The sequence below is a fragment of the Panthera tigris genome, chromosome D4 (genome assembly GCF_018350195.1).
Source record: "Panthera tigris isolate Pti1 chromosome D4, P.tigris_Pti1_mat1.1, whole genome shotgun sequence".
Classification (NCBI taxonomy): domain Eukaryota; kingdom Metazoa; phylum Chordata; class Mammalia; order Carnivora; family Felidae; genus Panthera; species Panthera tigris.
Window position 1 is genome coordinate 49,888,743 of NC_056672.1, and position 27,475 is coordinate 49,916,217.

General features: G+C 34.7%; 1 protein-coding gene across 3 annotated transcripts in view; it reads left to right on the forward strand.

The window, feature by feature from the left end:
* Positions 1-27,475, forward strand: part of IFT74 (intraflagellar transport 74) — an 88,614-nt gene that overhangs the window by 36,786 nt on the left and 24,353 nt on the right. For all 3 annotated transcript variants that reach the window (XM_015544923.2, XM_042964707.1, XM_042964706.1), the window contains exons 9-13: positions 5,625-5,763; positions 7,135-7,197; positions 11,040-11,183; positions 13,133-13,173; positions 15,905-15,984. In XM_015544923.2, coding sequence (XP_015400409.1) covers positions 5,625-5,763; positions 7,135-7,197; positions 11,040-11,183; positions 13,133-13,173; positions 15,905-15,984 — 467 coding nt within the window. The remainder of the gene's footprint in view (positions 1-5,624; positions 5,764-7,134; positions 7,198-11,039; positions 11,184-13,132; positions 13,174-15,904; positions 15,985-27,475) is intronic.

Here is a 27,475-nt window from a genome sequence, read left to right on the forward strand (position 1 = left end):
AATTAGTATGTAAACTTTAACTTACTCCCCGTTTTTGGCCCAACATTCCTGCATTCACTTGTGCTTAGTGCCCAGATTCCCTTTGTTGTATTCTCCCCAGAGGGAAAAAAACACCTCAGTCTTGTGCTTATGTAGGAGAGGAACTTTACTTGGCTGGGCAGAGGCAAGGAGGAAGAATTTTAACTATGTTTTATTCCTTTCTTCTCCAGTTCCACAGTACCTGGCGCTGCCAGTTTCTGGGTCATTTGTGGGTTCTATGGTATAATTCAAGCAACTTCTCAGCTTGCCCCACTACTGGCTTGGAAACATTTTGCTTTCCTAGATTCCACTTAACCATTAACTTTCAAGTTTCTTGGTTTTATTGCTGTTGCACTCTCTTCCATTCTCTTTGTCCTTATTACTTTTTATTTTCATTTAAGTCAGGTTTGGGTCAGGAGTCAAAGTTAACATGTACATCCAACATGCCATCTTTAACTGGAAATTGCCATTAATTTGAGTAAACTCTTGATGCTAAATAATTACTTTCCATTTAGTCATTTTATTCATGACCTTGATGTTTCTTGTTTTTATCTGTTTTCTTAAAGTCAGCATTAGAAAACTATATTGCAAACAAATGATCATTTAAGAGGATATGAATATATCCTGTTATAATCCTTATTGGCTTTCTGAAATTTAGTCTTTTAAATCTTATAGCATTTCTTGCAATGTGATACTTAATATTTTAAAGGGTAAGTTTATTCCATCAGAGCAGGAAGTAGAAAACTATTCAGAATGAGCAAGCCTCATTTCAAGTTATAAAATCTGTTGTTGCCTCATTAGCAATGAGGAATTTACTGTTATTTCAGTTTTGGTCTATTTTAGTTCACTTTCTCATTACCTTCAGTATGTTGATTTGTTTATACTTATATCTCTTTTATTTCTCCTTTACCATAGTTAAATTTATTAGAAAAAGCCACTGCTGTCCTAGATTGCACAAACTGGATGTAGACTCAGAATCAGATTCTTTTAGAATCAGATTTAGAATCTGATTCTTTTAAAATCAGAAATGTGTTCAAGCTCTTATTCCAGAACATTGTCCACAAAAGGGGATCCCTAATTCATACATAAAAGGTACTTTACCCCTGTTTAACAACCTCTAGGAACATGTGTACAGCCTTGTCAATGGCTTGTGTCAGTATTTATCAGTGGGGTAGCAAAGTTCTTAGTGAGGGTGCAAGTGTAGGTAAGGTAGTGGTGAGTAAGGAAAAGTCCTATTTTTTTCAGAAATAAGTAGGATAGGGATCATTAAAGGAAGCAAATAGGCTACAAAAAAAATGAGCTGATTCTAAGAAATTATGTGGAAAAGAAGCAGCTAAAAGTATGTAATGGAGAGATCAGGCAGGACTATAAACCAATGTGGATCTTTATCCTCTATTTAATACTAATAATTGCTTTCTCTAGTGTGTTAAAGGTGATAAAATTAGAAAAGTATTTTTCCCCATTTTTTGATAAATTTCAGAGTTAGGAGCAATATATATGCAGAGCTTAAGGTAGATTCTGTATAAGAAAGTGTTCAGCAAATCTCAAGCATTGTTAGGTCTAAAGCTATGAAATGCATTGATTGGACTACACAGTCTGTGGGGCTTTTCATATATTGTGTGTGTCTTTTGGAAGGGGAAAGATTAAAAGAGGGGGTGGGGGCACCTGGATGGCGCAGTCGGTTAATTGTCCGACTTCAGCTCAGGTCATGATCTTGCAGTTCGTGGGTTTGAGCTCCTCATCGTCGGGCTCTGTGCTGACAGCTCAGAGCCTGAAACCTGCAGATTCTGTGTCTCCCTTTCTCTCTGCCCCTCCCCTGCTTGTACTCTGTCTCTCTCAAAAATAAATATTAAAAAAAATTTTTTTTTAATAAATAAAAGAGGGAGTGGATGTTGACCATCACAACCTGAGTAGAGAAGTCCCTAGACAAAAACATTTGCTAGCATTATTGGCTATTTTAAAGAAATCAGGTGGGTGGAATAGCTAGCCAGTAGATAGGTAATACAGATTATCCTTGAGTCACTTTACCCCATTTAAAACATTGGTGTAAAAAGAAGATATCTATTACTGCCTTTTTCCTCCCATTGGAATTTTTTCTCAATTTGAAATTTATTTTGAAATGATACTTGGGTTTGAATTTAGTGATAAAAAAATAAAGAACAAATGGAATAGCAGTTTCTTTTAATTTACAAAATAAAGTGCCTTTTGACTTAGCTTACAGCCTACCTTACAGGAAAAAAAAGCTTTACACAAAAGTAAATAATAGGTAAAGAATAGTGTTCCCCTTAGTGCATTTTCAAGTATAAGTTTCTTGGGAGTTTTTGGTTATTTACTTCCTATGACTTTCATACCATGAAATAAAAAGATGCTGCAATTATGTTGGTTTTGTTAAATAAAATGTATATATAGGTTTGCCATTAAATATTTTAGTTACGCCAGAATTTGATGTGTTTGAAGATATTAACAGTTCATGATTAACTTCACTTTTGTAGTCAACCATTTTATAGATTTTTTTTTGCAAACTTAAACATTTTTATAATGGAAAATTTCAAGAGAAAACCTCTGAGCAAGGAGAATAGTCACACCTAGTTTCAGCAATTACCAATTAGCGGCCAGTTGTTTTTGTTTTTGTTTTTTTTTTCATCTTTTAAATTTGTTTTAAGTTAATGTCATTTTTCAGAATGTTCTGTGATTAACATATTTCAAAATAAAAAGATCTTATATATTTGATTAGCTAGATGCAACCTTTTTCCCTCCAAAAAAGAAAAATTAGTTTGCATTGCATTATAACTTTATTCGAGAAAGTTTTTTGGCCATGTCCCAGGTGTATATTTCTAAAGTAGATCATGTGAAGATATAATCATATTTTCTCTTTCATCACTTATTAAAGATTTTTGTACAGACTTAACAAATCTAAATATGTTTTTTTTAATTCACCAGCAACCACCAAACCTATAAATATATAGGATCTTACCTTTACTTTTTTCTTTTGTCTCTGAGAGTCGTGTGCTAAGGAGTCTACTGTTTCTTCTACACCATTAAAAAAAAGTATGTCATATGATTGCATTTCACTTATGTTTTAACCTTTGTACCTAGTGAACACGTGATTAAAAAAAACTAGACTTCCTTAGCAAAAGATTGACTAGAAGAATAATTTCTTAAAGTCATCTTTGACTTTTTTAGCGTAGCAAATAAAGTGCGTTGCTTAATCTTTGTGTTTCTTAATTACTCTTGAAAAATTTAAATATTAGCAAATTCACTTTGCAAGTTAAAGTATATAATATTGAGAATGCATACTTTAAAAGATATATTGTTAGAGTGATTTAAAGTTAGTCCTAAAGGTATTTTGTGTTTAGAAAGATTCAAGTTGAAAAGATACCACCAAGTTTTGTATTCCCCTGAGTTTCAACTTTGTTATTTACTCATTTTTATGACACTGTCATTGGTGGTTTTACTGCCAAGTTATAACAGGAGCAAAGTGCTCAGAGCATCAAAAGACCTGACACTTGGCATTGTGTGGCCTTCAAAAAATGAGTTACCTTCCTTATGCTGCAGCTTCTCATCTGTGAAATAGAATACTGTATAGTACAAGCTCCCATATTACTACAGTAGACAGATAAATCAGGCAAAAACATGGTTAAGATTCCTTATTGATAGTGAATAATCATGGAATTTAGAATGAGTTAGTTCCAAAAGATTGACTCCTCTGAGCCTAGTATCCTTAATCTATGAAAAAAAGAGATTGCAATAGATGACCTTTTCTGCTTGAAAGTTCTGTGAGCCCGTAAACCCGTATCAATTCAGCATTTGTTGTACTATAGTAATTGAAATTCAAAGTGAAGATATCACTCTGTCCAGCAGTGAGACAAAAATAAATAGAAATTCCAGGTTGTTTGATTTTGTTCATTTTTTTTCTTAAGTTTTATTTAAGTAATCTCTACATCCCATGTTGGGCTTTAACTGACAACTCTGAGATTAAGAGTCGCATGCTCCTGCACTTGAGCCAGCCAGGCACCCCTGATTTTGTTCATCTTTTATTGGGTTATTATGAGATATTATTTGTAGGAAAATTTCTTAGTTTAGATTATTTTATTCTGGTAGTGGGGTATGAGTATAAAAGGTGTGGAGGATAGGTGCATCTACAGGGTTTAGAGAGTGATTGTGAAAACTGTAGAAGTTGATATCTACATGTGAAAGATTAAATAGTAGAAGACTCATATTTTGAAACACAAAATAGAAATTTTGATGTTGAGACTAAACATTTATCTTCAAGTAGTCTTTTTATATGTCAGTCTTTAAGTATTTACATGATAACTAGCATCTTTCTATTTTTTTCAGAATTTTTCTCTACCATATTGATAATTGACCTTGCTTAGATAATAAGTGACACATCACTGGTATTTCTTGTGATTATATGATAAAGATGGTTATTGTTTATAATTAATTTAGTCACTACTACTTTTATATGATTACACTCGTGATGTTCCTGTTATGTTTTTAGGGAAATAAATTTATTATTTTGCAGTGCTAAAATATAGTTGATAACTTTGGGAATACCAATTGTTTTTAAGTTTATTTTTAAGCAAGAGAGAGAGAAAAAGCACAAGTGGGAGAGGGGCAGAGACAGAATCCCAAGCAGGCTCCATGCTGTAAGCACAGAGACCAATGTGGGGCTCTGTCCCACAAACCATGAATCATGACCTGAGCCAAAATTAAGAGTGAGTTGAACGCTTAACAGACTGAGCCACCCATGTGCCCCAGAACACCAATTTTAATTAAAGCTGTAGATAAGCAAAATATATTATTATTCTAAAGCTCTGATTGTTTTTTAATCAAATTGCACTGTAGGTTTCCTTACTCTCAGATCAGTCAGAGCAGTGTTACTTTATATCATTTACATGGTGAACTACCATACAAGATTTCATTTGGTCAAATAATTCTATAGGCAAAAGATGTTTAAAATCCACTATTCTAAAATTTAACTGTCTTATTTCTCTTGAGGATATGGCAAAGTGTAAACACATCCTTGTATATATATGGCTTTAAGGATTTTCTGTGATAATCTTTGTGTTTTCTAATAAAGTAAAATGGACACTAAGGAAATAGAAGGATTTGGGGATTGAGAAGAAAAAGACGTAAAATAAGTCTGTGCTGATGGGACCAAATTATTTTTTTGGATGTATAAGGGATTTTCTTATTAATTTTTAATTGAAGTATGGTTGACACATAATGTTACTTAGTGATTCAACAGCTCTATATGTTATGCAACGTTCACCACAAGTTACCATCACCATACAACACTATATCGATGCCATTGGCTATATTACTTACGCTGTACTTTTCATCCCTATGACTTATACATTCCATAACTAGAAACTTTGTATCTCCCACTCCCCTTCACCCATTTTTGCCCACCCCTCACCCTCTCCTCCCCAGCAACTGCTAGTTTGTTCTCTAAATAGAATTTTTTGTACATCTATAAGGATTACAAACTATGTTGAATAACTTTACCCTATTTAGTTCAGACCATGACCTGAGAAAAATTAATTGATGTTTTCCCCCTCAATATAGTAAGAGGAATATTACATGCTTGCTTTTGATTTCAGGAAGGAAAAACAAATTAGAAGTGTAGAAGAAGAAGTTGAACAGGAAAAGCAAGCAGCAGATGGCATTATCAAAAACATGTCTCCTGAAAAACAAGTCAAGTACACAGAAATGAAAACCACAAATGAGAAATTGTTGCAGGTAATACTAATCACTGTTCTGTGCCAAGCATACAGCAGTCTTGCTAATAAAAATATGGTCTGAAGATGGTCAGCATTGGCATCCTGGAGATCTACTGATAAGAATATTTTAACAAGGTCCCCAGATAATTTTTATGGACATTTAAATTTGAGAAGCACTGATCTAGAAAACTTCATTAGCGTATGCTGCATGATGACCTAATCTGACTGTATTACTCATTTCTGTGCATCTTTGACTTTTGTATGTTACAAAGATTCATGAAAACACTTGTTTTTTTAAATGAACTGTAAATGGAAATAATAAAAACTCTCATATACCAGAGCCATATAGATATTTACTCTCTTTCCTGCCTAATAAGCAGCACCTAATAAGCGTCTCTTTTACTGTGTCCTTGATTTGAACAGCTCTTGCCTCCTAATCATGGTGTTTAAGTAAGAATTTGGGGGCCTGCTGAGGGCTCATTGAGAATTCTCCCAACATTCAGTTATGGTGGTGACTTAGATTAGCAAGTTAGTGCCTTTACATGCCTATATATCCCTTAACCAAACAGTTCACAGAGAATTAGTCCTCACGAATGCCAGTAATGAATACAGTTTCTCAAATATTACTTGACTGACTATTTTTTAAAGTTCATTTATTTATTTGGTGGGGAGGCGGAGAGAGAGAGAATCCCAAGCCAGCTCTATGCTTAGCACAGAGGGGGCTGCTGGCTCCATCTAATAACTGTGAGATCCTGACCTGAGCTGATATCAAGAGTCAGACGCCTAACCGGCTGAGCCACTCATCCACCCACTTCACCAACAATTTAATATAACTTTTTATTCAGGATTTATAACATAAAATGAAACACTGAAGAAAAGACTATTACAGAAATGCCAAAATACCATCAAAATGTAATTAATCTTGCACAGCTGTTTTTGAATAAGTAATCAGCTCAAAAGTCTTGTCCCTAGGAGTGAGCCATGTATATTATGTGTTGGCTCTAAAAGAAATTAGACAAAATATATGAAAACATAGTTAAGAAATCAAAATTAAAAATCATGACTTTAAACAATGACATCATTAATTTGAAGGCTTCTGATATTTAATATTCTTGAAACACAATGATGATTCACTGTGTAAAGGACTAGCTACCTTTGACAAGCTCATAAGGTATTTTTAAAGGTAGATCATGGCATAGTTTTTAGGAGTAATGAAAGAAATTAACAAAAATACAAATAATGTTAATAAATTCTAGTCATATAGCAAGATATGAGTTGAATATGTTTACAAAACCACAATCATATTTGCCACAACCACATTTGAAATGTTGAGAAACAGATTATTCTAAATATAACTTGCATATATATTTGCTTTTTTCCTTTTTCTTAGGAATTAGATACACTTCAGCAACAACTAGACTCACTGAACATGAAAAAAGAGAGCTTGGAAGCTGTACGTATAAAATCAAATAAAGGTTCTTATATTACTCAGCTACAAAAGATAATTCAGCTAAATATATTAATGGAACTCATTCAAGGACATATTTATTTAGCAGTTTACTAAGAGGAGTATAATTTTTTTCCCATTCATCACCACAAATATCCTAGTTTGTTAAGAAATTAGATTCAGTTATTGAGTACCTGCTGTCTGCAAAAGGAATCATTCTGCCTTGCTGAGGCATGTAAAATCTAATGGTAAGTTAAAGACATGTGAAGAAAGAGTCTAATAAAAGTGAAAAGGGAGAGAGATTAGTTCATCACTTTAAAGATGTAAATGCTTGCATTTGTTATTTGTTTATTTAAAGTAGTTTTAATTTAAAAAGCACATGTGTTTTTTAATGAAAAATTTTTTTATTCAAAAAATTATTTTATATTCAAAACAGTTGAATAAGATAAAAGTGAAAATGCCTGTTTTTTCCCCTCTTTCTAGACAGAAGTACCTTGTATTTTTTGAGTGTTTACTATGTGCTTTTTTTGAGCTCTTTACAAAGATCACCAGCATTGTTGTTTAATCTTTACAACAATCTCATAATCTTATCTTGGTTTTATTGTTATGGAAAACCTCAAGTGGGATTCACACTTCATATGCAGCTTGATTTGTTTTTTTTTCACTTAACATTCTCTCTTGAATTCTATTCACCTCAGCTATTATTGTAAATTATTATTGTAATTATTGTTGTAAATCATTATTGTAAATTACTGCACTGTGTTATATTGTATAACTATAACATAACCTTGTAGATGAATAGGTTGTTTATAGTTTTTTTGTATTATAAACAGTGCTGCAGTAAAAACATGCATTCTATGCAGTTATGTAAATATGTCTTAAGATAAATTTCTTGCAGTGGGTCAAAGGATACACACTTCTAAAATGTCAGGTTGCCAAATTGCCTTCCAAAGAGGTGGTTCCATTTTCTACTTCTAGATTCAATGTATGAGAGTGCCTATTTTCCCCTGCACTCATTAATGGCAAGCATTATCCACTTTTTCCATTTTTGCTGGTTTAATGGGTAAAAATTTCTATCTTGTTTTGATTTTCATTTGTTTATGCATGAAATTGAGTATTTCTTTATATATTTATTGGCCAATGTATTTCTTTCTCTGTGAACTACCTTTTCATGTCCTTTACACTTCAGTATACTGTCTGTACCTCAAACCTTGCCTGCCTTTCCTGATTTCCTATGGATTCCAGTAGGTATCATGATAATAGGATTGGGAACACTTGTAGATTGACAAGATTACTGTCTTGCAAAAAGAATTAAGCATGAGTATTTTGTAATTCTTTTGGAAATTTACTGTTGAAAAAGTAGTTTGCTTAAAAATGTTAAGTTGGTTTTCTATATCTGATTGTTCTCATGTGGGTGTATATAATTTTTATTTTTTTGGATCTCTATGGTAACAGATCTCTATAAACTTCAAAGAATAAAGGCCACATTAAGTATTAACACAGCTGCCCTACAGAATTCCTCACTATCTGTTTTAGGGTATGTAGGGAATGTCAGGTCTTATTTCACTTGGCAAATTTAGTTTCTGCGGGAAGAGGTAAAAGCTATATTTTTGGACTTAGTGTTTATATTGCTGCTACTTTTTGGAATCAGAACATGTATGAGTAAGATAACATGAAATTTTATAAAACTTACAGTATTCCCAAATCAGGAAAAGTATAAGTTACTAATTTTATTTAACTTTTGCCAGATTCCTTCTATTTTTTATTTGGACTTGTTCTTCAAGAAAACATTGTGTCAGATATCATTTAACTCGTATTTATTGAATATCTACTGTGTGTTCACTACTATGCTAAGTATTACTTGTTCATTTCACCAGAATGTAAAAAACATAGGTGAAGAATCAACATGAGTTTTATTCAGGAACGGTTTTATTGAGATACAATTTGAAGAGGTTTTTAGGATGATTAAGCAAAAGGAAGGGGGAGATGTGCCTGGGTGGCTCAGTCGAGCATCTGGCTTTGGTTCAAGTCATGATCTCACAGTCCGTGAGTTCGAGCCTCACGTCAGGCTCTGTGCCAATAGCTCGGAGCCTGGAGCCTGCTTCAGATTCTGTCTCCCTCTCTCTGACCCTCCTTCGTTCATGCTCTTTCTCTGTCTCAAAAACAAATTAACATTAAATAAATAAATAAATAAATAAATAAAGGAAGGGGGAGATAGCTATGAAAAAGGGTATCTCAAGATAACCTGTATTTCTTCTGTCTGTATTTTATTATCGTGCTGTTTGACCTGAAGCTAATCGATTAATTGAGCTGTATATATGCTTTTTTTTTATTAGCTCTGAGATCAAGAGCTGAGAGCTGAGATCAAGAGTCAGACGCTTAATCAACTGAGCCACCTAGGCACCCCTGCTTTTTTTTTTCTTTCAAGATTTTATTTTTAAGTAATCTCTGCACACAGTGTGGTCCCTACTTACAATCCTGAGATCAAGAGTCTCATTCTTCACCAACTGAGCCAGCCAGGCACTTCTGTAAGATGCTTTTTTAATAGACTTTCAAACATTTCCTCTTACACGCTTTTTCCTTTTTTTAATCCTTCTCTTTGGCTTTCAAAAAAGAGGTCTTTCATCTTAAAAATTTGGTCTTGTTCATGCTGTGGGCCTGGTTTCAGATATCATCATTAACTTTTATTTTTGTTAACTTAGAAAATTATTTAGATTTAGATCCTCTGTCTTTTCATCTGTAAAACAGAGATAATAGTATTATCTGATAGAGTTGCTTTGAGTATTAGAGATAGTGTCTAAAGAACATGGAATATAGTGCCTGGCACAGGCACTTGCTCAATAAATAACAGCTCCAAATGTCATTTTCCCCCTCATCCTCATCACTGTCAACATCCCTACCTCTTTTGGTTATCTAAAAATTATCACAGCCCTTAATTTCTCTTTGTGAACAGTGGAATAGTGGTGAATATACAAGACTATCCTATGTATGTGTATTAATTTCCTAACACTGCTGTAATAAAGCCACACCAACTGGGTGGCTTAAAACAACAAATTTTCTCACCATTCTAGAGCCCAGAAATCTAAAATCAAGGTATCAGCAGAGCCATGTTCCCTCTGAGATACTGTTAGAATCCTTCCTTGCCTCTTCCTAGCTCCTGGTGGTGGCTATCAATCCTGGGTAGTCATTCCTTTATTTTAGCTGCATCACTCGTCTCTGCCTGTGTCATCACATGGCACTCTCCTTCTTTGTCTCTGTCTGTACATCTTCTCATAAGGACACCATTCACACTGGACTAGGGTCTATCCTAATGACCTCATCTTAACTGGACTAAATCTATGAGTGCTCTCTTTTACAAATTAGGTCATATTCATGGTACTGGAGATTAGGACTTCAACATATCTTTGGGTGACAAAGTTCAACTTGTAATATTGTAGTAGAATATATATGACTAGCCAGGAGAAAATATCTTCCCTCTAGAGATCAGGTCTTTGGACTTCCAAATGAATGTTGTGGTTTAAGTTATACATACATTGTGACAATTTCTTAATTATCTTCCCAATGGTAGAGATGTCTGTCTTTGTTTAGGCGTTATATTTAGAAGATAAAATAAACCACCATCTTCTTGTGAATTTTAAACTGAAAATAGCTTATAAAGGAAAAAGTTTATTTTTATTCTTCCAATTTACAAATGTGCTTTGTAGCATTATTGAGTAGTATAGATATTGGATATCTCTATTTGAATATGCTGATGGCTTAAATTTGTCCTAATTCTTATAAACTAAAACCTACTTGAGAGTAGTTTTTATAAAATGCAATTAAATTTTTCTTCTTTTTGTGCTCACTAGGAAATAGCACACTCCCAGGTTAAACAGGAGGCTGTATTACTGCATGAAAAACTTTATGAGTTGGAGTCCCATCGAGACCAAATGATTGCTGAAGACAAAAGCATGGGATCTCCAATGGAAGAGAGAGAGAGATTACTTAAGCAGGTAGAAAAAACAAAAATACTTTACTATGTTAAGATTTGTTAAGTATTCTGATTATTTTATTTAAGGCGTATGTATTGAACAGAAAGCCAGTAAGTTTATTGTCTTCAAAAACAGTGAAAAGTGAGTTTCATCTAAATTAAGATTAACTGGGGTGCCGGGGTGGCTCAGTCGGTTAAGCATCCAGCTCTTGATCTCGGCTCAGGTCATGATCTCACAGTTTGTGAATTTGAACCCTCCACCTGGCTTTGTACTGACAGTGTAGAGCCTCCTTGGGATTCTTTCTCTCCCTCTCTGTCTGCCACCCTCCCGTCCCTGCTCACTCTCCCTCTCTCAAAATAAATAAATAAACATTAAAAAATAAATAAATAATGATGAACTATTTGACCAAGAAAATCTAGGTGCAAGTCATTTTTCACATAAGCTGTTTCTTGACTTAAATCCTAATTTTACATGGCTCTTGTGCACATTTTGGCCATTTTTCATGTTTTGGATCCATATAAGAAAACTGAAAGTCTTCTTTATTGGTCCATAAATAATTAGATGATCTTATTGAAGATCTGTTCCTTTATTTGTTTGGGGCCTAATATTTAGAAAACAAAATGCGCCAAGGCTAATGAATTTTATGATGATTATTATCAATGTCTCTGTGAAGTGAATGGAGTTACAATGTACTATGAAATCGCAGTATGTCACCAGGTTGTGTCACATGTATTCATTAGCTTTCTTATTACCCCAAAGCTAGTTTTAATCTAGCACTAAGTTATAATTAACCTGTTGTTTATCCTGAGACACCCTAACTATAGGGCTCCTCGAGCACTGCATATATATTTGGGAACAGCACCCATTAGGAACCTACAGATGAGACTCCTCTGTGGGATTAGGTTGAGCCCAAATGTTTTGGATGAACCTTAGGGATCAACTCAGGAACTATTTAAGTATTAGAATCATTCCAGAAAGGTATTAAAATCTAGAATCTCTGAAGTTCCTCAGAAAGAAATCATTGGACGCAGGGGAGGGAGAATGTGATCTTGGGATAGGATTGCCAGATGAAATACACAACAAGCGGTTAAATTTTAATTTCATATAACAATGAATAATTGTTTATAATATATGTATTATTATATATGTATATATTATATATGTATTATATATATTATAATATATGTGTGTGTGCGTGTGTGTACACACACACATATATTAATCATGGTAAATACGTGCCCTGAAAGTTATTATTTATCAGAAATTCAAATGTAATAGAGATCATGAAATCTGGCAACCCTGCCTTGTGTGGGTGTGGGTGAGGGGCTAAGGAAAGACAGTCTCAGAAAGCCTGGATATTTATGTAAACTGATCTAGGCCTGAAGACACAACAGCCTCATGGTGCCAAACAGATAGGTATAGATGTATCAGTCATCACCCTTGCTTTGAGAAAAAAGGGAAAATCTGTGAGTAGTTTCTTAATAATGTGTGTGTGTGTGTGTGTGTGTGTGTGTGTGCGTGTGTGTATGTGTGTGTATACATAATTATAAAATTTTTATATATAAAATATATATATTTTTTGACTTCAAAGGTTGAATTTTAAGAAATAGATTTCGGGGCGCCTGGGTGGTGCAGTCGGTTAAGCGTCCGACTTCAGCCAGGTCACGATCTCGCGGTCCGTGAGTTCGAGCCCCGCGTCAGGCTCTGGGCTGATGGCTCGGAGCCTGGAGCCTGTTTCCGATTCTGTGTCTCCCTCTCTCTCTGCCCCTCCCCCGTTCATGCTCTGTCTCTCTCTGTCCCAAAAATAAATAAAAAACGTTGAAAAAAAAATTTTTAAAAAAAAAAGAAATAGATTTCAAGAAAGAGACTACATTTGACATGTTTGTACAACATACAAAAGGAAATTCTCTTTAAGATAGCCTAATGATAAGTAACTCTTTAAGTACTATTTTGTTTATATGCTTTTATAGGTTAAAGAAGATAATCAGGAAATAGCCAGCATGGAGCGACAGTAAGTACATTTATAATATGACATACTACATCCATTTCACATGTTTTAAATTTCATTCTAAATGTGCAATAGGTACATATTGTTAGTTATTTTTTTCTATGTTTCACACTGGTAATACTGATGTAATGTTCAATCTTATTTAGAGATTTAAATATTTCTTTTAATGTTTAGTTAAGAGCCATTGGATAGCATAATTATTTTTTAAAAACAGCTCTATTAAGATACGATACATACCAGGGGCGCCTAGGTGGCTCAGTCGCTTAAGCACCCAACTGCAGCTCAGGTCATGATCTTACAGTTGGTGGCTTTGAGCCCTGCATTGGGCTCTCTGCTGTCAGCATAGAACCTGCTTCAGATCCTCTGTCCCCCTCTGTCACTGCCCCTCCCCCACTCACATGTGCTCTCTTTCAAAAAAAAACCATTAAAATATATATATATATATATATATATATATATTCCTTACCATACAATTCACATATTTAAAGTATACAATTCAAAGGTTTTTAGTATATTCAGAATTGTGCAATCATTACCTCAGTAAGATCCAACACCCCTTTCCTCACCCCGCTCATCCACCACTCCCAGCCCTAGTCTACCATTCTACTTTATGTTGCTGTAGTTTGGCCTATTTTGGATATTCTGTACACGTGGAATCATATAGTATGTGGTTCTATGTGGCTAGATTCTTTCACTTAGCATAATGTCTTCAAGGTTCATCTGTGTGGTAGTATGTATCAGTATATAATTTCTTTTATTTTCTTTTCTCTTTTCTTTCTTTTTCTTTTTCTTTCTTTTTTTTTTTTTTTTGCCAAATAGTATTCCATTGTGTGGATATGCCATATTTATCCATTTATCAGTCGATGGGTATTTGGATTGTTTCCAGTTTTGGGCTATGATGGATCATGCTGGCATGAACACTGATGTATATATGTTTTCACTTTTCTTGGGTTTATACTGAGGAATAAAATTGCTGGCCTATATAGTAACTCTAGGACCAGCCAGACTATCTTCCAAGAAGCTGCACCATTTTACATTTATACCAGTGGTACATGAGCATTCCAGTTTCTCCAATCCTCACCAACACTTGTTATTATCTGTTTGGTTTTTTTTAATTCTAGCCATCCTAATGGGTAGAAAGTGGTATCTCATTATGGTTTTGATTTGCATTTCCCTAATGACTGATGTTTATTGATCATGTCTATATCTTCTTTAGAGAAATGTCTGTTCATATCCTTTGCCAATTTTTAAAAAATGCTTGTTTATTTATTTTGAGAAAGAGAAAGTGAGCACGAGCCAGGGAGGGGCAGAGAGAGAGGCAGAGAGAGAATCCCAAGCAGGCTCCATGCTGCCAGTGCAGAGCCTGATGTGGGGCTGGAACTCAAGAACCGTGGGATCATGGCCTGAGCTGAAATCAAGAGCTGGATACTTCCCAACCCAGCTACCCCCTTTGCCCATTTTTTAATTGGATTATTTATCTTTTTATTATTGAATTGTTAAGAAGTCTTTATATATTCTAGAGACCTGTCTCTTATCAGATAAATCATTGTGAAGTTTTTCTACCATTCTGTTGGTTGTCTTTTCATTCTCTTAGTGGTGTCCTTTGAAGAACAAAAGTTTTAGATTTTGATAATGACTAGTTTATTTTTATTTTGTTGCTTATGGTTTTGATGTCCTATCTAAGAAACCAATGCCTAATCCAAAGTCATGAAGATCTATGCTGATGATTTATTTTAAGAATTTTATAGTTTAGCTCTTATGTTTAGATCTATGATTCATTTTAAGTAAACTTTTGTATATGGTATGAGGTAGGGTCCAGTTTTATTCTTTTGTTTGTGCTTATCCAGTTGTCCCAGCAACATTTGTTGAAATATTCTTTCAATAAATATTATTCAATATTCTTTCCCCATTTAATTATTTTTGCACCTTTGTCAAAAACCAGTTGTGTATCAATACAGGGGGTCCCACTTCTGGACTCTCAGTTTTATTCCATTGCTGTATATGTCTTCCTTTAGTCCAGTACCACATTGTGTTAATTATTGTAGCTTTGTAATAAGTACAAATGCTGTTTGTTAAAAATTTTAACCTATATAATCGTCAGTCAGCAGTAAATTTTTTATTATTCTCTAATTTTTGAGACTAATTTGTCAACTTAGTTCAGTTTTTATAGACCTGCAAAAAGAAGGTTGCTAAAGATTTTTCACTTTAATATCACAAGTCAAACTCAAGAAAAGGATGGGGGAAAGGTCTGCTATTGAAATCAGGCAACCTAACTTTCTCAGAATATACTTCTATTCTAAATACGAATCCTATAAAAAGATCTGGAAAAGATTTTTCTCTCTATAGTATTGTCTTCAGAATAGGGTATATTATTTATAGATATTATTTATGCAACTTAGAAAAGATTTCCTAACATCATTAAATTTTTATTTAATGTTTTAATTTAATTTTAACGTTTTTACTGGATATCTAAATTATCTGTCAAATTTATTTTTTTTTAAGTTTATTTATCTTGGGGAGGGGGGAGGGGCAGAGAGAGAGAGAGGGAGAGAGAGAGAGAGAGGGGAGAGAATCCCAAGCAGGCTCCGTGCTGTCAACATGGAGCACAATGCAGGACTCAAACTTAAGAACCATGAGATCATGACCTGAGCCGAAATCAAGAGTTAGATGCTTAACCAACTGAGCCATCCAGGCATCGCTCTATCATAACTTTATTAAATAATATTTTCAACAGGTTAACAGATATAAAAGAAAAAATAAAGCAATTTAATGAAGAAATTAGACAACTGGACATGGATTTAGAAGAACACCAAGGTAATTTTTCTGGTATTTTTATAATGTGTGATAGCAGGTATATAGCAGTATTGATATAATATTGCCCTGGACTTCAGGGACTATTTACGTGGGATTTAATATTTAATTCTGTATGATATCTCTAATGTTACTAAAATGCTAAACCATACTATAATAGTAAATATAATTAATATTAAATTGTGTAAGTTGACTAAAAACTTGAAATAAAGTGGTTATATAATGACAAGAATTTATTTTGTTTTGCAAAGCAGTTTTTTTTTTAAATATTTTTATTTATTTTTGAGAGAGAGAGAGAGACAGAGCACAAGCAGGGGAGGGACAGAGAGAGAGGGAGACACAGAATCCAAAGCAAGCTCCAGGCTCTGAGCTGTCACCACAGAGGCCGACATGGGGCCCGCACTCGTGAACCACGAGGTCATGACCTGAGCCGAAGTCAGACGCTTAACTGACTGAGCCACCCAGGCGCCCCAGTTTTTTTAAAAAAATGAAATAAAATGGTTTAAAGTTATTACAGATTTCTAATTTATACCTTCTTAATGTGTTCAGCTATAAATCAACTGGGGTAGCTGGTAGAATTGGGAGGAGAGAGAGGATCAAGTCCCAAACAGAAAGAATTAATATCTTAGAGGTCCCTGTAATGAAGTAGCAAGTACTGATCTGATCCTCTCCCTACTTGCCCCAGCTGTGGGATATGAAGGGCCAAAGGGACTAGAAGCCTTGTGGGAGCCTGGGGTGTGAACATGTGGGGATTGGAGAGTTATATATTATTTATATTTTTTCTTGATGTGTGAATAATAGCATTAGCTACCATTGATTGCTTACTTATCTGGATTGGGTACTATGTGATCTTTTCAAGAACCATTGAAGCCTTGTAAGCCCTTTTATACTTGTTGAAGCCCAGAGAAATTACTCAAATTCCCACAGCTAGTAAGGGGTAAAGTCTAGGTTTAGACCAAGTTTTCTTTGATCCCAAAGTTTTATTCTATTGTCCAAGCCTAATCAGTGCTACATTTGTGAAGTAAAAATATTCCTATGAAATGCTTAGTTTATTTACATATGGCTACTAGTAATGGCTTCAAGTAAGACATTTAGGCATATTAGGCATACAAGGCAGACAAACTTTAAGTTCCAGTTATCAGATAAACTTATCTGAGCTTAAATTTTCTCATCTGCAAAGTGAATATAAGAGTCATTCCTCACTAAGTTTATGAATACTAAATGGTATATATGACAAGGTAAGCTCCAAATAAATTGTTAAAACTAAGGTCATACTATCTTCTTTATTAAATTATTTTATTGCTTTTAATTTATGTAGATCTAGTATTCTAGATATTTTTATTAATAGCTTATTCTGAGAAATCTGATAATGTTCTTGATTTTAGCTGCTTTATAGGAAACTTTCTAAACAATTATCCTCTTCCTACGTTTAAACTTCTAACAACACTCAATTTATTTTTCCGTAAAGTAATTCATTTTAAGGGTAACTATTAATTGCTAGTTCTAAGTTAAGTAGAATGTTTTGAATTTTGGCTTCTATTTTCCTTTTTGTTTTCTAACCTTCTTTGTCCTTTTTGATTAATGTGTAAAAGACAATCTATAATATAATAGTAACAAAAAAGTGTTAAAGTATCTATAAAAATATATTTTACATAAATATTATGTACATATGTATGTTCGTATATATATTAACACATTAATTTTTTGTTCTTGTGCTATACTGTGAACATAAATTGTGGGTGAAATAGCACAGGGGGGTTTTATTAGAAGGTTATGTGTTAGCTCAGGGCTTCATTATTTCTCGTCTGACCTTTTGCAGTAGCCTTCTAACTGGTTGCCCCATCTCCAGTCTTGCTCTTTCTTGGTTGATCTACCACAATGTTGCTAAAGTGACCTGAAGTAAAATTGATTCTCTGTCATTCTCCTGCTTAACAGTGGTTCCCCATGACCTATGGGAGAAAAAGTTTAAGAATCTTTGCATGGCATTATAGTCCCTCTGCAATCTGATTTGTTTGTTGTCAGTCTCCTCTCCTCCTCATCATTTATGTCCTTACATTCTAATAATAATCTCTTTACAGTACCCTGCACCTCACCCCCTTTACCATAAATCAGACTCAGTCCTTTGCTCCTACTATTTATTCCCTTGTCTTGAATGTTCTTTTCCCTGTTATTTACTTACTAACTTCTCATCTTTAAAATCTACCTCAGGTATCCTTTCATCTAGCATAATAACCCTAACCTCCCTCCCTGACCTATATCAGGGCTGGACTAAGACACACACACATCCCTGTATCAGAGCATACTGTGCATAAATATATCACTGTATTGACCATACTATATTACCAATATGTCCTTGGATGTTAGGCTGTACATCCTCAAAGGATGCAGACTGTGTCTTATTCACTCTGGTAACCTCTTTCATCAACATGGTGTCTGGGAAAATAGACAATAAATGTTTGTGGAATGAATGAAACAGTGATGTATTTTAGCAGGGAAAGTTTTGAGAATGAACTAAAGGTGAAAATTGAGCTCTGTCACTTTGGGCCCTCTAGTTCTTAGGATGTACATATGCACTCTTTTCCAGAGACAGTTTGATTGATTAGCAAAGGTTTTATTACTTTCTGGAAGATTCCTACCTTGGATTCATTATTTATTACCAGTAAAGTGATGGGTTCTTACCTATATCTGTATTCTCACAGTCCCTTGACTGAAGACTGTAGATAATCCACTTCTTAAGGTGTAGAGGATAATCAAGTTATTTTGGCTTTCCAATTCATGCTTTTTCCTGCCCCAGGCTTTGTTTCTCTGGCCATTTTACTAATTTCACAGTTGCTACCTTAGGGTGCCTTTGTATAATCCAACTAAGGCCACCATTTTGCCTTGTAGTGGTTCTGGTTAAAAGAGCATATAAACCATAAATAATGTTAATAATATATATCTCACTGTGTTAGTAGTTGCTTCATCCTTTCAGTTTTGCATAATTCATTTTAAATTCACAGGCATCCTTGGATACTGTGTTAGGTGTAGTTGTGTTCTCTGCTCGGTATTAACAGTGGCCCTGTAATCCAGTATCTTCCATAAGTGCATTATATTTATTTATTTTGACAAGTCCTTATAGTTATACCTTGTCAAAAGTTACTTTGAGTAGTTATGTTTCAAAGTTAACTTAGTAAAATAAATTAACAGTTATTTGACTATCCTATGAAAACCTTCATTATTCAGATGCTGAATTATCCTCATAGTACACTTGGACTTTTGACCAATTCTTTTTTTTTTTTTTTTTTTTAACGTTTATTTATTATTGAGAGACAGAGCATGAGCATGGGAGGGGCAGAGAAATGGGGAGACACAGAATCTGAAGCAGGCTCCAGGCTCTGAGCTGTCAGCACAGAGCCCAATGGAGAGCCCAATGCAGGGCTCGAATTTATAAACCGTGAGATCATGACCTGAGCCAAAGTTGGATGCTTAACTGACTGAGCCACCCAGGTGCCCCTGGACTTTTGACCACTTCTAGAAAGGCTTCTTTGCTCTCACATCTTTACTTCATCTTTGTAAGTGATTTAAAAAAAAATAAATCTCATAAAGAATATTTCAATATAGTAAGATATCATTACTCTTTTTAAACTTCTGAGGGATTGAGTTTTATCATGTTAAATATTTATTAGACCTCACCCATACAGTGGTTTTACCTTATTGATGGAGCAGGTAATTTTGTTACATAGGTTCTAAAAATATTTAGATTAAAATATATATACTGTATGTGCTCGCTTCGGCAGCACATATACTAAAATATATATACTGTACTGTAAGGAACTATTTATTATTTATACTAACTAGAAACAATGAGAAATAGTTCTATTGAAAGTTGCTAACATGGTCAGAATTTGGGTACAAACTACATTTTTTTTTACAGTTTTTTTTTAAACATTTATTTGTTATTGATAGAGAGAGACAGAGCATGAGCATGGGAGGGGCGGAGAGAGAGGGAGACACAGATTCTAAAGCAGGCTTCAGCTCTGAGCTGTCAGCACAGAGCCCAACGTGGGTCCCAAACTCACAAACCACGAGATCATGACCTGAGCCAAAGTCGGACGCTTAACTGACTGAGCCATCCAGGCTCCCCCAAACTACATCATTATTCAAGCAGAGCATGATTGGCAGATGCCATGCTACTTTTCAGAAAAGGCAGAACCCGTATGGATTTCTCCTTTCTCAGCTAAATGCCAGCCGTTAAACATTTGGTTAATTGTGCTTTTTAAAGTATTGTTTCTGCCTTAAGCCAGCAGAAGAAGGGAAGTAATAAAGATTAGAGCAGAAATAAATGATATAGAAACCAAAAAAATCAGTAGAACAGATCAATGAAACCAGGAGCTAGTTCTTTGAAAAAATTCATAAAATTGATAAACCCCTCACTAGACTTACCAAAAAGAAAAGAGGCAGGACCCAAATAGGTAACATCATAAATGAGGAGAAATAACAACCAACACCAAAGAAATTCAAACAATTATAAGAGAATATTATGAAAAATTATATGCCAACAAATTGGACAATTTGGAAGAAGTAGATAAATTCCTAGACACGTATAGACTACCAAAACTTAAATAGACTAGTAACCAGCAAAATAATTGAATCATTAATCAAAAGCCTCCCAAAAAACAAAAGTCCAGGGCCAGATGGCTTACCAGAGCAAGTCTACCAAACATTTAAAGAAAACTGAACACCTGTTCTCAAACTATTCCAAAAATTAGAAATGAAAGGGAAATTTCCAGATTCATTCTATGAGGCCAGCATTACCCTGATTCCATAATTAGACAAAGGCTCCACTAAAAATCTCATTGCTGGGAGTTTTACCTTTAAATTTTTTTTTTCTGTAGTTTTTGTTGAGTTTGGGAGAGGATTAGAGTTACTGTGCCTATTCAACCTGCCATCTTTATCAAGAAATTACCAGTTATAAACATGGCTTACTCAGAATTTTCTAGAGTTTTAATCACCTGAATGTACTTCATTTTACGGGGTGTGTGTGTGTGTGTGTGTGTGTGTTGCCTCAAATGACCATTCTCATGCTTTCATTAACTGCAATTATAGGAGGTTATCCCTTCCTAATTTTCAAAAAAATTTTCTTTAAAGTTACTTTATTTTATTTTATTTTTTATTTTTTTAACATTTATTTATCTTTGAGAGACAGAGAAAGATAGAGCATAAACAGGAGAGGAGTAGAGAGAGAGGGAGACAGAATCCAAAGCAGGCTCCAGGCTCTGAGCTATCAGCACAGAGCCCGACGCAGGGTTCAAACTCACGGACCACAAGATCATAACCTGAGCTGAAGTCGGCCGCTTAACCAACTGAGCCACCCAGGCACCCCTAAAGTCATTTTAAAGACTCTAGTTAATTCATTTTTTAAAATTGTGTGCTTTATTTTTTTATAAAAATCTGATATATACTTAAGGTGAAAAATTCAAGCAGTATAAAAGTGTATCAAGTAAAAAATCATCTCCTTTCTCCTTAGAGTCATCCCAGTCTTCAGAGGTGATCATTATTTACAGTTTGGTGTCTATAGCCTTTTAGACTTTTTCTGTACATATATAAGCGTATGTATTTTAAGATGGAGTAATACAGGTTCTCTGAGGTTGAGTCTTTCATTTAACTATATATAATATACCTTCTTCCATTTGAGGATATCTACTTCATTCTAAGAAGTATAGTATAGTGGTCAATGTGAGAGTTTTTTTTTTTTTTCTTAAATTTTTTTTAACGTTTTTTTATTTGTTTTTGAGACAGGGAGAGACAGAGCATGAACAGGGGAGGGTCAGAGAGAGGGAGACACAGAATCCGAAATAGGCTCCAGGCTCTGAGCTGTCAGCACAGAGCCCGACGCGGGGCTCCAACTCACAAACCATGAGATCATGACCTGAGCAGAAGTTGGCCACTTAACCGACTGAGCCACCCAGGCTCCCCACAATGTCAGAGTTTTAAAGCCAGACCAAGAATGGTACCTGGCACATATTTATTACTCTCAACAATTGTTACCTGCTATCATCCTCTTTGTTACTATGGTTAAAGTATTCACTGGATCCACATTGACATTTAGATGATTTCTAATTTTTCACCGCCAAGAACAATGCTGCAGTAAATAACCTTGTTATATATATGTTCATTAGCTTGCGTATTTCCATATGATAAATTTCTAGAAGTGACATTATAAATAGAATGTTACTTTTACAATTTCTATTATTTTTGTTTATTTCTTCCTGAAAAGATTGTGCTGTTTTATACAGCCAACAGCAGTATGTGAAAGTGCTTCCTCACCAGTGTTATTTATAAATTTCTTATTTTTTGTCAGTCAAGAGAATATACACTTTGATGGTTCACTGTTCTTAAAGGCCTGAATTTGTAGGACTACTGTGATCCACAAGGTGGGGCTAATTTTCTGGATGTCTACTTACACAGACTAGGCTTGACAAATACTGTTGAAAAAGTACAGTCACATAAAAAAAAGTACAGTCACATATCTCTGCAAGAAGGATTCTTGGGCATTATTACTCATTACAAATTATTTCCTCATTTTTAGAGTTCAGTACCTTTCCAAAGATGGATTAGATTGTAAAACTAAATATGTGATTATTGATACAGCATATCATAGACATCTAAATATTGAACAGCTGCAATATAATAAATATGTATCATGATAGAAGTATACATAAAGTGCTGTAGAATCATTGGATTACTGTCCTAAACTCTAAATAAACTCATTGTGATTTACTCTATAATTTATATGCTTCTTTGAAGCATAGGATACTTTTTCATACGCAGGGTGCCATGGCCTAGTTTGGAAGCTTTTATTCTTTACTTATGTTAGATAATATAGAATTTATAAAGACAGGATAGTTCTATTTAAGAGCATAGGTTCTGCAACCAAAATGCCTGTATTCAAATCTGAGCTGTGCCGTTTTACTGGGTGATCTTGGACATACTATCTGACCTTTCTATACCTTAGTATCCTCTTTTTTAAAAAATTAATGAATAATTAATTGATCTAGTAGTTTCTTCATTTTTAAAATGGAGATGATAACAGTACCTCCTTACTACTTAGAGTCACTGTGCATATTAAATGAATGGGTGTGTGTGTGTGTGTGTGTGTGTGTGTGTGTGTGTAAGTAACTGACTCAAAATAGCATACAGTTATAAAAGTGCACATAATGTTAGTTACTGGCTGTTATTATTAATGCTATTAATTTATAAACTGAAACTTGAGTAACTTTCCTGAAGATTTTCCCAAAACATATTTTGAGGAAAGTATTTTCCCTAGGATGTTTAAAATAACTGATTCAGTTTCAAAGTGGTTTATCCTCTGGTATCTGAGATGCCAAATGGCATTTATGCATTGCTGTTCTGTAGAGATTCAATATACATTCAATGAAGAAGAATGAATCATTGCTTATTTTTCAATTTGGAGATTGGGTAAGCTACATTTTGTATTTTTCATTAGAAGATGGTATCATTTCCAGATCAGGTACTTGAGTACTATCTGAAACTTGTCAGAAATAAAAATTCTTTGGCTTCATGAACTCAGACCTACTGAATGTGAAACACTGGGAATAGGGAATTTGTGTTTCAGCAAACCCTCCTGATGATTCTGATACATGCTAAAGTTTTATAACCACTTCTTGAGGAAATAATTAAGAACTTGTGTTTAGTACATTCTAAGGACTACTCATTATACCATCCAGTTTTATTGATATTACTCTGTTAAAACACATGTCTTTACAGTCCTTTTTCTCTTATTTATATGGTGAGGCTTTTTATAATAATTCAACTTTTACATATTTAGAGAATTTTTATTATATATTTTTAAAGTGCCTCCAGTGTGTAAAAATAGAATTATTTACTGCATAGCTGTAAGAAAACTTGCCTGCAAAAATTTAAAACATTTTGCAGAGAAATGTATGGCTGATAAGTTGGATGAAGCCTGAAGCCAGAAGTTAGTTTAAAACATTAAACTTATATGGACTCATCTTCACATACTAGTTTGGTAGTATTTCATATGCTAGTTTATTACTTACTGCTACGATGATAGGTGAAAAGTAGGTGGGAAAGAGAGACTGAATATAAAAAGATGGAATTTAACAGGAACCCCAAACTAATTAAAATTTAAGTAGGAAAGGGGAAGAGAAACTGTCCTGGCTTACTAAAATAGGTGAAAATGTTAGCGAAGATTTAGAGAGTAGTTTAGTATGAATTAATGTGCTGTAGCCTCCCAAACAGCTGAAATCCTAGGTTGCATTAACAAAAAGGTGGATATATAGGGTATGGGAAGTAATAGTCTGCTTCGAATCCTATATTTCTTGGCATTATACTTTAAAAGGGGCAAAAAAAGAACTGGAACTCACTAAGAGTAGAATGAACAGAATGGTAGAGACTAAAACCATGCCACAGAAGGAAAATTCAAAGGTATTGACTACTCAAAGGTCCTGGGGAGACTTAGCTAGCCTCAGAAGGACCCCAAATGCTAGAAAGGAAAGAATTTGGATATGTAAAAGTCCTTTGGGGTTTATTCACGGCCCACTTCTCTAATTTTATTTGTTAATTTTGTTGTTGTTTTGCTTGGTTAGTTTTTTTGTTTGTTTATTTGTTTGTTTGCTCTTTCCCCTCCAAAATCAGTAGGCCTGCCAATTTGGGGAACTTTAGGCCAGAAGAATCATTAGCGTATGCCTTGTTGTATATTGGTCAAGAGAGAAAATGGAGGGGAAATGGTACTCAGACCTTCTTTAGGGGCAGAGCTACTTCTTGGAGAATAAAAATCAAGATGACTCTGTAAGCCTAGAGTCCAGAGAACATTTGATGGCAGAGAAGTAATAGAGTCAGATGAACGGATAGTGAGGACAAAGGCAATTGTGGTGGTTACTCAGCCCCTTGGTAGTGCAAGAAGAGCGTATCTCTCTTACTCCACTAGCTTTCTATAGCAGACACCATCAAAAGACAATATGTCCTTTCTACAGTATACCAAGTCTTTTGTAATAGTCTATACCCATTTATTTTTTCCTCCAAGTGAGGGGGAAAAAGGCCTGAATTAATAGTTTATAATTTTGGGGTACTTGCATTGGTGGAGTATAAATGTTTTGAATGTAAAGGTCTTCTTCATCTCCATAATTTCTACCTGTTAGAGTGCCTTGCTGATAGGATACTTCCTGAACTCTTTCACCTATCTACTTACCACAGGACTTCATATATACCTCAGTTAGAACACTTAGGTTCCATTGTAGCTTTTGGTTCTACATGTACACCTAATGTAGATTGTAATCCTTTCTATGATAGAGTTGTAACTATCTTGTTCATTTTGATTTGTAGCACCTGCTACAGTATCTAGCACATAGCAGGCATTCAGTAAATTTGAAGTAAAGTAAATTATGTAGAACTATAATTACATCATATATTCAGAATTTGAGGATAACCCTAAAATAACCCTTATCAGCGTGCTGTTTTCCTACTCCTTTGGTCTCTTTAATCTTACTACTTAAGGTCCTTCTGCTTGCCTGCTTTGGCACCTCCAGGTAATATACTGATTAGCTTCCCGTATCTATGATCTTGAACTCTCCTTTAATAGTACAACTAAGGGTACATTTGGTAATAACTCCTGTATTTTACCCTACCTCAGGACTGCCCACATCTGTACATTGCCTATCATGGACAGCTCAGATATGAATCCTCCAACTGAGAAATCACAAAATAGAGGCGTTTACTAGTGCCCCAACCTCTTTTATTCCTAACAACAATGATAAGGGAGAAGGTTTTACAAAGCTTGGTAATCTGCTAAACTATATGGGAGCTCTGTCCTTTCTAATCCAGCTGGCCAGCTGTATAGTTGGAGACATTGACCAGATATGTCTTCTAGCTCAATCTGATGACAGTTAAGAACAAGGATTTGAAAAGAGAAGGAGGAAATACTCTCCCAGGTTTCTGACTTGGATGATAAGTGTGTGGCGAAGGACTTCCAAACATAATAGGGAATACAGAGCGGTGCAGACTCTGAGAGGGAAGACTGATGAATTTAATTATTAATAAACTATTAGGCTGTCTTGAAAGTACCCACATGAATATATCTAGTAAGCAGTTGGATAAAACAATCTGAAAATTAGGGAAAAGGTCAAATTTGGGAGTTCTTAAACCACAAAAATGAGTACAATTTTCTTGGATGTAATGTAGCATTAGAAGTCAACTAAAGGCAGAAACCAGAATTTAAATAAGAAAGCGAAAGCCATGAAGAGAATGCAGAAAGAATGATCTGAGAGTGAGAGAAATCAGAAGTTCCCACCCTAACAGTAACAAATAAGGGGAAAAAAATTGAAAGAAGGAAGAAAGTATCAATAGTGTCAAATATTACAGTGTAATATAAGAACTGGAAACTGCCCCCTTGGATTCGATAACTAAAGAATCATATAACCTTATGGAGAGAAGTTTCATTAGAATGGTAGAAGGAGAAGTCTTATTACATGTCTTGAGGTCTGATAGCAACATGAGGAACTAGGAACAGCATGTATAGGAGATTCTTTTAAGTAAGAAGAAAGATACGATGGTAGTTACATTTTTGTAAAGCATAGGATGCAAGCCTTCCTCCTAATTCTTTAATGCCTGATCAATCTCTGGCACAACTTCTTAATCAGGACTTTCTTAGAAATCTGGGCTATGGCAGGTTCAGCAGAAACTACCTTTTCTGCTACTTCACATGTTACGTAACATTTCCATGCATATAATCCTCCTGTGGAGGGTATTCCATCTCTAATTCTTTGTTCCCAACTCAAAAAACTATTGCCATAAGGTGAGTGAATGGTGATATTTATTTTAAGACTAATTTTAAAACATCATATGCAAAGTTTGTTATTAATAACAAATTATCTCTCCCCTTCCCCTTAATAACCTATCATGCATCAATATGCTTTGAGACCATTGGTGATCATATGAACTCAGATAGCTGTTCAGTAAAGTTAATGCATCCAAAGCCTTAGTCTGAATGAACCCAACGTTTCCCATTGGTTCTCGGTGTTCATTGGCTGGAAATTAAGGACCACAGGGTATTTACTCTTCTTAAGGAGTGGAGTTCACTTTTAGCTTTTTATTGTCAATACTGTTTTGGGGGCCTTGACAAGATTTTCTCTGTATCAGGGCTCTCCTCAATGAGTTTGGCGAAAATATTTAGACCAGAAAACAATAAAACTGCTGACCCAGGTTTCTGTTCCATCACCTTCTTGTAACTCACTTCCCACCCAAGCAAATATATATATATATATAAGTAGAAGGCCATGCCTCCATGTAATTTGAGGTTCTACCCCAACTGTCTTCTCTTTTCCCTAACTTTACTCTAGCCAGTATTTGAAAAAGCTGCATAGGAGTTTAAATAGAACACAGGCTGACCGTTGGGTTTTAACCTATGCACTATAACCTTTGGCTCCCATTTTCTTTGAACTCTTCTTAAAGTTCTTCTAGCCACCAGCTCCTTATC